The sequence below is a fragment of the Galeopterus variegatus genome, unplaced genomic scaffold, assembly GCF_000696425.1.
Source record: "Galeopterus variegatus unplaced genomic scaffold, G_variegatus-3.0.2 Scaffold5601, whole genome shotgun sequence".
In the NCBI taxonomy this organism is placed as follows: Eukaryota; Metazoa; Chordata; class Mammalia; order Dermoptera; family Cynocephalidae; genus Galeopterus; species Galeopterus variegatus.
Genome location: NW_007731712.1, coordinates 66639 through 77915, shown reverse-complemented (window position 1 = coordinate 77915; position 11277 = coordinate 66639). Strand labels below are relative to the sequence as shown.

Genomic DNA, 11277 nt, shown 5'->3' with positions numbered 1-11277 from the left:
ACCGGACCGGGACCGGCAACGGGATCGCAACCCTCAGGGCTGCCCCCGCGCCTCGCTCAGCCAGTGAGCGGGAACCGGTCTGTATGTGGGATCCGAACCCTCGGTGGGAGCGCCGCCGCGCTTCCCAAGCGGCGCACTAGCACAGTGCGCCACCGGGCCGGCCCTACTTGTGATTTTTTAAAACAGAAGCAAAACTTTATTAATGAACCTTTAAATATTGTCCAGTTGATGGAAGAGAAAAGGAAGATCATAGGAATGTGTAAAAATATTAGGGCGAGTAGGGAAAGATGGGAGTGAAGTGTGGAAGAATTTTGCATGTGAGGAATGGGGGTTAATAAAGAAAACTAGAGAGTCAAAAGGCTGCTAAATGTTATTTAGTTAAGAGCACATGAGATAAAAACATAAAAATTATGGTGGAATACTGGAGGTCATTTTTAAATGAGGAAACACACACAAAAATGAGATTAAGTAGGAAGCTTAGAGACTAATGGTATACCACAAATGATGAAGAATCTTTTAAACCATCACTGCTAGGATCTGTTTTTGAAGCATTTGCTGAGAAGTCATTTTCAAATGATGATTCAGAAGCACTAGAAGAAAAGAAAGTAACTATTTCATGAATTCTATTTTTTTTATTTTTTTTTTGCAGCTGACTGGTAATGGGATCTGAATCGTTGACCTTAGTGTTATAACACCGTGCTCTAACCAACTGAGCAACCAGCCAGCCTGAATTCTGTGTTTTCATCAGTATTTTCTATCTCTAAATTCTCCTGAAACATTAAATATTTTCATAAAAATTTCTTTCAGGCAGCAATTTGAGTATGTTATTTTTTTTTTTCCTTTTTGTCTTTTTTTGTGACCGGCAATGGGATCGCAACCCTCGGCGTTGCTCCCGCACCTCGCTCAGCCAGTGAGCGGCCGGTCTGTATGTGGGATCCAAACCCTCCGCGCCCGCGGGAGCGCCGCCGCGCTTCCCAAGCGGCAATTTGAGTATGTTAAATATCACAGTTCTTTGTCCATACTTACCCTGTGCTTGTCACTGAAGAGGTGCTTTCTGAGTTAGCAAACTCAATAGTAAAAGAACCAGAGGATACTGGGTCAATTTTCTGAAAGAAAGAGCAGCCCTTAGTAGGTTTAAATACAAGTAAATTACTTCTCTACAGTGGCTCAGTCTCTGTGTACTAAGTGCCACATTTATTTCCCTGCATTTACTAAGTCCACAACCATAAACAATCACAAAATTAATACATTTTTTATGAATGTCTGATCTGGGTTTAAAAAACAACCCTGAATTGCCAATAGAACTTTCATCCCTCTGGGGCCTCATAGACCTACAGCTAATTGACGGAACACAGAACGAAGGAATCATTTTGTGATTGGCTGTCTGGGCATTATGTAAACAGTCTAATCTCAAATCAACTTCAGAGGGAATTTTAGAATATAAGAATTAAATCCAGGGCTAGCCTGTTGGCTCACTTAGTTAGAGCATAGTGCTGATAATACCAAGATCAAGGGTTCGGGTCCCTGTACTGTCCAGCTCTCCCATTCCAAAAGAATTAAATCCAAAGGCAATACATACCTTTGGGATTTTTTGTGATTGTAATTTAAGAAATGCAATTCTAGCAGCCATTTGTTTTGCTTCCTGTTTAGTAGAACCTGTACCAACACCATATTCTTTCTGCCCAATTTTGCATTTACAGTGAAATCTAGGAGAAATGATGGAGAGTATTTATCCAAATATCAAAAATACAGTAAATCTAACTTATGATTTGGAAAATATTACTTATTAATTATGGAGCTTTACCCAAAGAATTCACTTTTGACTATTTCATTCCAATGAATACTATCACCTGTTCCTCTTCCTTGTTCTGGCATAAAAGCCATCAGAGTAAAAAGTAAATAGCTGAGTCACTTCATAGGTAAGTATCCAAAAGTGCTGGTTTGGGCTATTCGCCATTTAGATTTTTTTCCTTCTCCTTTATTTACCTGGTTGGTTATAGTTCAGAAACAGTCTCCTTCATACTCCTTTGCTTTCTGCTTCTTCCAGTTCCAATCCGTTCTTTATCCTCACTTCCACAAGTCTTAGCTCACTGGTGATATTCTCAGTAACTCTCACATTCTAGTTCCTTTCCTTCATCGTATCTGTCAAATCCTGGTCTCTTCACAGTCTAGAGCTAAAACCCATTCCTTCTGATACATGGTATTCTTCCATTTAATCAAATTGGAAGGACAAACACCTGGACAAACAGCTCCCTAATCTGGCAACCGAGAAGAGTCATTCTGTACGTGTGGGAGAGCAGTTTTCACATAGTCCCTGCCATCGTGACCTCAGGGATGGGAAGATCTCTGCATCCCTCAAGCAGGGGCACCCTATACTCTCTTAGGTGTCCCACAGGCTAAACCATCCAGATACACCTCAGAAATAAAGGATTACCCAAATGTGATCAATTATGATATATGGATCTCATAGCTTCAGCAAATAAGCATTCTAATTAAAAGATGTCCAACTGCTTGTGTCGTATAAAACCTCCCATGCTGAATGTAAAAAAAAAAGGACAGATATTTCTGGAATATTAGACGTGGAAATAAGCCCACTGTATTGCTTAGGTACAATGAAACAGAAGCAAAAGCCAAACTACACCTCACCTTTCGTGCCCAAACTCCTTCAATTGACACTGTTCGTAATTTACATGTAGATTTGACTTCTGGGCAAACCTATTGACAAGGCCTATGTAATTCCCAAGGAATTGTCCTTCTGAAGTATCTGTTGTCATCGATGACAAAGAACCAACTGCCTACAAAAAAAAATTTTGTCGAATATAAATGACAACAAAGATTTAACCTTTTATCTTATTTTTCTAATAAAATTACTAAATGAGCAGTTTGAAAGACAACTTAGATGTTATGTATTTCCCTATTACCTTGAGTAAAAGATACCTCTCTCCACTAGAAAAAATCCACAAGGATGAATTTTGATGATAGGAAAGAAATCATCCATTTTCCTCTTATAGTTTCATCAAGAAAAACAAAACACCTTAGTCCATTTTATTGTTTTTCCAAGCAAAGTACTGTAACACTTTCTAGCTTGCTGTACATTTTCTAAATCTCAAAAAGTAATTGATATTAAAGTAAAGCTAGATCCTGGATTACAACTCAAAGGAAAAAATGACTATAATAGCATTATTTCTAGCATTGTTATCTATACCTTCTTTTTTTCTTGATCTGACAAGTCTGGTCCAAAGTTCTTCTACTTTATTAATCTTGTCAAAGACCTCGTTTTTGGTTTTATTGATCATCTTTATGTTTCTTTGTTTCTATTATATAAATTTCTGTCATTGTTACTATTTTCTTTTGCTTTTTTGGGTGGAGGGTGTTCTATTTTTTTTTCTAACTTCTTAACTCAGTTTTCTAGCTCACTAATAATTTATGCATTTGCAATTTTGCTTGATTTTCTTTTCAGTTTTGATTAGAAAGGTGACATCTTCAAGTAAGATTTTTCAGGAAAGTATTTTGAAAGCTAAATTTTTCCAAAATTTTCAATATCTAAGACTTATCCTCTGTTGTCTCACATGTAAATGACTTCATGTCTCATTTTATAACCATTGCTCCACTATCTCCTGGTTTTTAATGCTTCTTTAAACTGCATGAAATTTTTTTTCATTTTTACATTTTACATGTTTTCCTTCTGCCTGGATGCTTCTAGAAGTCTTTCTTCATTCTGGGAGCTCGGTACTTTCACAAGAATCAATGTTGTTCTGGGTGGTTCTGTATTTTCCTATATCTATTGAGTTGTTTTAATCTGTGGTCAGGTCTTTATTTCATGAGCATTTTCTGCTGAAATCTCTTCAGATAGTTTTTTCTGTCCTATTTATCTGTTCTCATCTTCAGTGAAACCACTTCCACTCTGTCCTCCATACACATTATTATCTCTGCAATCACTTCCTCCTAATTTTCCTTTTCCATGCACTTCCTCAACTTGGTGGAGGAGACTCCTCCCAGAACATGTCAGCCAATTTCTTACTGAACATGTCTCACCTTTCCATACCTGTTCAACTTTAGAGTATTTAGCTGCTGCTCTACATCAGTATTATCCACCTTTGCCCACTATTTCCTAGGCGTACATCTCACTCAGGGTTCTACAGTTATAGAGATGGGGAAAAAAGACTGAACTAAACTATCAAATGTAAAGGAACTTGTGAATGGCTTTACTCTGTATGTAGGTATTTTCTCACAGAGAAATACAAAATAGGTTTTGCAAATTCCTTTTTACTGGGCAAAAAAAAGGCAATTACTCACCTTTTTTTCTTTAGCGAGTATCTCAATAGCTAATTTGGCTGCAGCATTTTTTGCTCCCTTCTTTGTTCTATCTTCGGCTTCTGGAAATTCTCTCTCATCTATTATAACTTGAAATTTAAACCTGCTTACAAAGAGAATATTCACAAAATATTATACAACTTATGCATCATCGAAGGACAAACGCTGCAATCACCACTGCCTCCTATGAGGGTTTGAGAAATAAATTTATATATAATTTATAATATATAAATATTATATAATTTCTATATTAAATTCTATATTAAATTCAATATAGAATTTATGCAGTCATCACAAACAGCAAAACAGCATATCTTCTTGAAGGACAGAAGGGCTTCTGTCCTCTTTTTCTTTCAAGTCATCTGTGGTTACCACTTTATACCAAGAGGACTCCCATGAAACTCTTTGGCAACTTTGCTATGGGGTTAAAGTTTTGACCTCAAAATTGTGCCAGAGTTGCCATTCCCTTGGTTTACATTTGTAGGGACATACCCTTTTTTTTTTTTTATAGCAACTTACCTTTCCTTACATAGAGGTTCCCCCACAGGCAATTCACGATACGTAATTACTACATTATGTGTCTGACGGTATTTATTAAGTTCTTCCAAGTAAAAACCTCGTGAAAGATCATTGGCCATTTCTTCTTCCAGTAACCTACGAATAAAGAGATGTTTGAATAAATGTACTCACAGAACATATTTAATCTGATTTTCCCAAGCCAGTTTAGAAGACAAAAGTGGGTGGGGAGACTGCTGTTGCAGGGAACTCTAAGCATTTTCTAATTGTTAAGCTCTCCCTTTTCCACTTGAGAAACTGTTTTAGAAACTCTATGCTCCACTGTAGACTCTGCCCCCTGCCATTTACCCTGCTTGCTTCCTGGGCCCGCCCTCTAGGAGATAATAGCAGTCTCACACGCCCCAGGGGCCAGAGGCAAATTAGGCTCCTAAAGTGACCAACGGACTGTGTCCCACAATCAGCCAATCCAAATTAGCAGGACAGCATCCCTCATTTACATAAGAGGGTCTGAATGGGAACCTGGGAGGGAAAAGAGTGGGAATTTAGGCTATATAAGGGGGTCTTTTCCTTTGTTCTGGGAGACACTGGTTTAGGAGTTCTTGCTCCCCAGTGCTCTCCTTGCTTGCAAGCAAAAAGAGGAGCTGTAACACTGAACAAAGAGCTGCAACACTAAAATAAAGAGCTATAAAACTACAACACTGACGCCGGTCTTGGATTCCTCTGTGAGCTCGCCCCACAACATTGCATTATATGGCTCATCTCAGCCACACATAAACTCAGCGAAAACTTTCTTTCAAAACCTTTCTTTCTCTCTCATGAACTGTACAATCAAGCTAATTTCTCCAAAATTTTCTACTTTCAAAACTCAACTGGCCAAAGAAAGAAGGGTCCCTTCTATTTAACTCCGCTGTCTGCTTCTACTAAGTGTCAAGTAAAAGTCTGCCCACCTGCTTGAGAAGGTAAAAAGACTGCAGGAGTAGAATTGGAATTTTTTATATTGAGAAGAAAAAGGTATATACAGTTAAAAAAAAAAAGGTATGTATAGAAAAAAGTATATATAGTAAGTGAAATTTATGAATCTATGATGGACTTAGCTGTATTGAGATTCCCCTATGAAAACTGCAGAATCCCCCACCCCCGAAATTTGCAGAAATCAATTTTAGGACAGTGGGTAAATTAAGACCCCAGTCTAGGGCCGGCCCGGTGGTGCACTGGAGAGTGCGCCGCTTGGGAGTGCGGCGGCGCTCCCGCTGAGGGTTCGGATCCCATGTGGAGACCGGTTCCCGCTCACTGGCTGAGCGCGGTGCTGGCGCAACACCGAGGGTTGCGATCCCGTTGCCAGTCCCCGGTATGGGCACGACACCGAGGGTTGCGATCCCGTTGCCAGTCCCCGGTATGGGCACGACACCGAGGGTTGCGATCCCGTTACTGGTCATTAAAAAAGACAAAAAAGGAAAAAAAAAAAAAAGACCCCAGTCTACAAAACTCACTGGACCAAGACAGTAGCAATGATTTATATTATAAACCAAATGTAAAGCATATAGAATCTAAATTTAAGAGCCAATACTATAAAACCCTTAGAAGAAAACATAAGGGTAAGTGTTCATGACCTTGGATTTGGTGATGGAACCTTAGATATGACAGCAAAAGTACAAGCAACAAAAGAAAAAAGATAAATTGGGCTTTATCCGCATTAAAAACTTGTGTATCAAAGGACACTATGAAGAAAATGAAAAGACAATCTACAGAGTGGAATATTTATAAATCATGTATCTGATAAGGGTCTAATATCCAGAATATATAAAGAGCTCCTACAATTCAACAACAAAAAGACAAACAACCCAATTAAAAAATAGGTAAAAAAACTGAACAGATATACAGTTGGCGGGCCAGCCCGTGGCTCACTAGGGAGAGTGCGGTGCTGATAACACCAAGGCCATGGGTTCAGATCCCATATAGGGATGGCTGGTTGGCTCACTGGCTGAGCGTGGTGCTGACAACACCAAGTCAAGGGTTAAGATCCCCTTACGGCCATCTTTTAAAAAAAAAAAAAAGATATACAGGTGGCCAATAAGCATCTAAAAAATGTTCAACATCATTAGTCATAAGAGAAATACAAATCCAAATCACAACTAAACAATCCAAATCACAACTTTACACCCACTAGAATGGCAATAATAATAATAATCAGAAAATAAAGGTATTGGTGAGGATATGGAGAAATTGGAAGCCTCATACGTTGCTGATGAAAATGTAAAACAGTGAAGCTGCTATGAAAAAACAGTTTTGTGGTTCCTTGAAAAGTTAAGTTCAGAATTACTATACAACCCAGCAATTCCAATCCTAGGTATTTCAAAGAATTGAAAAACAGGTTTTGAAACAAATATCTATACAGGAACATTCATAGCAGCAACGTTCACAGTGGCTAAAAAGTGGAAACAAACCAAATGTTCGTCAACTGATAAATGGGAAATGAACCATCGTATAGCCCACAATGGAATATTATTCAGTCACAAAAAGAAATAAAGTAATGTCACATACTACAACATGAATCAGCCTCGAAAACATTATGCTATATGAGAAAAGCCAGACATAAAAAGTCAGATATTGTATGATTCCATTTACATGAAACATCCAGAATAGGTAAATCCATAGAAACAGAAAGCAGACCCTGGTAACCTCTTATTTCTTGCTGGAAAGCTCTTTGGATTTTATTTCTTCCATGGCCACTCTTCCTAACACTCCTTAATCTTTGGTAGCTCTAAATGCTGGAGTGGTCCAAAGATCCTATTCTTTTCACTCTATAGTTTCTCCTTAAGGTGGCTACTTTCATGTCCGTGCTTTCAATGATCATCTGTATGTCATTAACTCTAAAATTTACATATCTCTTATGACCCTCTGAGTTTGAGATCTCTCTATCCAACATCTTCACTTGAACATCTTGAATGAACTTTAAACTCAAAATATTCAAAACTGCATTTATGTTCTTCTCCCAAGCTGGTTTGGGGTTTCCTTTCTCAGAAAATGACTCCACTATCCACCCAGTTGGAAAGCCATGAATTTGGGAGGTATCCTTTCCCAAATTCCTCTCTCTACCTTCTAATCCATAACCAAGTCTGTCAACAAAATGCTTCTACTTCTCATTGATGTCTACAGCTGCCATCCTGATTCAAGCTGCCACCACCTCACTCCTGGACTGCTGCAAGAATCTCGGAAACAATTCCTACAGTTACTTCAATTCCTTCTTTACCCTGTAGCCATCATGATCTTTCTTTTTTTCACCTTTTAAAATTATGATAAAATATACACAACATAAAATTTATCCTTTTAACCATTTTCAATGTACAATTCAGTGGCATTAAGTACTTTCACCACCATCCACATCCAGAACTCTTTTCATCTTCCCAAATAGAAAGTCTGTTTCCATTGAACAATAATTCCCCATTTCTCCCTCTTCTCAGTCTCTGATAACTGCTATTCCACTTTCTGTCTCTATGAATTTGCCTGTTCTAGGTACTCATATAGGCGGAATCATACAATACTGGTCCTTTCTTGTGTGGTTATTTCTCTTAGCATATGATATTGTAGTATGTGTCAGGATTTCCTTCCTTTATAAGATTGTCTCATGCATCAGAATTTTCTTCCTTTTTAAGGCTGAATAATATTACATTGTATGTATATACTATATTTTGTTTATCCATTCATTTGTTGATGCACACGGGTTATTTCAGCCTTTTGGCTATTGTGAATAATGCTGCTATGAACATTGGTGTGTAAATATCTGTTTAAGTCCCTACTCTCAAATCTTTTGGTTATATACCTGGAAGTGGAGGTGAATCATGTGGTAATCCTATGTTTAACTTTTTGAGGAACCACCAAATTGTTTTGAATGCTGCTATGAACATTGGTGTGTAAATATCTGTTTAAGTCCCTACTCTCAAATCTTTTGGGTATATACCTGGAAGTGGAGGTGAATCATATGGTAATCCTATGTTTAACTTTCTGAGGAACCACCAAATTGTTTTCTACAGTGGCTATACCACTTTACGTTTCCACCAGCAATGCACAAAGATTCCAATTACTCCACATCATCACCAACACTTGTTACACTTGTAATTATTATTATTATTTAAATAATAGCCGTATTGTGATCTTTTTAAAACATCAGTGCAATCATGCAGCCTCCCAAGCCATGGAAACTGTTCTTATCAAGGCTACCGATGGCATCTCCATCACTAAATCCAGTAGTTGGCTCTCAAGTAGTCCTTGTCTACTTGACCCATAACCAGCATTTGATATAGTTGCTCATCTCCGTCTCTTTCCTCTCCCTTTCTTATCTTGGACTTCACCCACTCTCCTGGTTTTCTTCCTTTCTCATGAGCTATACCTTCTCTGTCTCCTTTCCTGGTTTCTCTTCCTTTCTTCTAAATATTGTAGTGTTCCGGGGCCCAACCCTTAGGCCTCTTTTTCTCTACTTACACCTCCAGGTTTGTGGCTTTAAATTGCACCTACACAATGACGGTTCTCAAAAGTATGCCTCCACCAGTGGCTCTTTCCTGAACTTTCAGCTGCCTCTGTCCAGCCCACTTCCTCCTGAGATGCCCTTGACTCTGCCTCTTCTGCTGCCTTTGCCTGGTCAACTCCTACTTCCTACAGAACTCAGATCAAAATCCCAGACATTCTTTCACAGGCTCTTACATACCCATTGTCCCCTTTATTACAGTTGTTTATTTAACTGACTGTCTTCCAAAACAGACCAGGAATTACAAGAGGGAAGGGACCAGGCTTATCGTAGGGGCTCAATAATGAATGAATAAATGAGTACCAGAATATCTCTGTGACTTGTCAGTTGCTTTTATCCAAGCTTGAAATGCAATATCTGCATTCTCTATCTACCAGGAAATCTCCATTCATCCATCAGGATCAACATAACTTCCTGTGATGCTGGAGGGGCAGCTAGTACCCCCTCCATGGGCCTGCCACTCTCCCTTACTCAAGCCGCATCACAGCCCTGACTGCTTTTAAAACTAATCAGTGAGCTCTTTGGGGAGCAGGTTTTATGTCTTACTCATTCACCTAAAAGAAATCTCCACTATAATCACTAACAAATGGTATTTGTCCATGGCCAGAAGTTACTTGGCTGTGCCTCCAGTCCCTTTCAGCAGACAATGGGACCCCTGAGGGTTGACCCTCCCCCAGGGCCTGTGCAATGCTTCAAATATAACATGCATTCAGCTAGAATCTGATTAATAAACGAATAAACTACAGCTTGAGTGTTTTGGATCTTCAGTTCAAATAAGCAAACTGAAGAACAAGAGCAAAATCTGCCCAAGATTCTAAGTTCCTAAGTGACAGCAGAGAGTGTATCTTTTAGCTTCCATCTGGCGAGGCATTTTTGGTACTAAAGGAAACATGGGCAATGAGAAGTCTCATTGCTCTGGAATTCAAGAGAATTTATGAATTACCATTTAATAAATACTTAATGAGCACCTATTAGGTACTAGGATCTGGGGTTATACCAGTGAACAAACCCTGCTCTTGTGAACCTACTAGTGGAGGAACACAAACCCATAAAAAAGTAAGTCACAGGGTGATAAGTACTATGTTGAAAACGAGTAGGCAAAGGGGGACATCAAGGGGAGAGTGGGGTTTCTTTTATATTCTTTTATATTATTTATATTTTATATTCTTTTATATTAAGGGGAGCGCAGGTTGTTCAAGGAAGTCTGCTCTGATTAGCTGGCACTGGAAGAAGTGTAGAGTAAAGCAAGGGATTTGCCCATGCAAGTATCTGGGGGAAGAATTTTCCGGGAAGAAGAAACAGGCAGTGCAAAGCCTAGCGGCTGGAGGGTGCGTGGCCGGTGCTCCAAATCGCAAGGAAGTCTGTGTCGCCGGACTGCTGGTCGCAGGGGAATTGTGGGATTCTGATGAGACTGAAAGCTGCAGGGGAGTGTCCGGTTCTGACTTAAAGGAATACTGGGCTGCTGAGGTTTGTAGGAGTGTTATCGGGGTGGGAGTGGGGGTGGGGGTGGGGAGACTGAGTCGGGCGGGAGCCGAGGCCGAGCGGCTGGGAAACCATTGCAACTCTCCAGGCAAAAGATTTTTAGCAAGGGGTTATTTAGCCAGTCTATGGGTATTTCAGGCGCCCGTATTTCCCACCTGTCTGTCAAGCCACTGGACCCACCCGTTTTCCACGAGAGCCCCCGGGCCCCAATCGCTGCCTGGGAGACATCCGTTTCTTGCTCTGATAAAAATTCTTTGCGGGAAGAAAAAGGCTTTCAGTTCCCACTGCGTTCTTCGATCCCAGATCCGAAGGGCCCCGCGCCCGGACAGCCTCGGACAGCGCCCCCGGTGCGGGCCGGCCGGGGCCGGGGCCTCCGATCCGCGTCGGCCTCCGGGGCTGGGGAGTGGGATCGGCGCGCCCCCCGCGGCCCGGCCCGGCGCCCC

The 11277-nt window shown here is 40.2% G+C and overlaps 1 protein-coding gene across 1 annotated transcript in view; it reads right to left on the bottom strand.

The window, feature by feature from the left end:
- The window catches only part of EIF2AK2 (eukaryotic translation initiation factor 2-alpha kinase 2), a 33289-nt gene that overhangs the window by 21109 nt on the left and 903 nt on the right, over positions 1–11277 (bottom strand). Inside the window, exons 2-7 of the mRNA XM_008589711.1 lie at positions 4834–4968; positions 4297–4417; positions 2647–2795; positions 1580–1706; positions 1027–1106; positions 497–590 (exon numbers count right to left, since the gene is read on the bottom strand). Coding sequence (XP_008587933.1) covers positions 497–590; positions 1027–1106; positions 1580–1706; positions 2647–2795; positions 4297–4417; positions 4834–4968 — 706 coding nt within the window. The remainder of the gene's footprint in view (positions 1–496; positions 591–1026; positions 1107–1579; positions 1707–2646; positions 2796–4296; positions 4418–4833; positions 4969–11277) is intronic.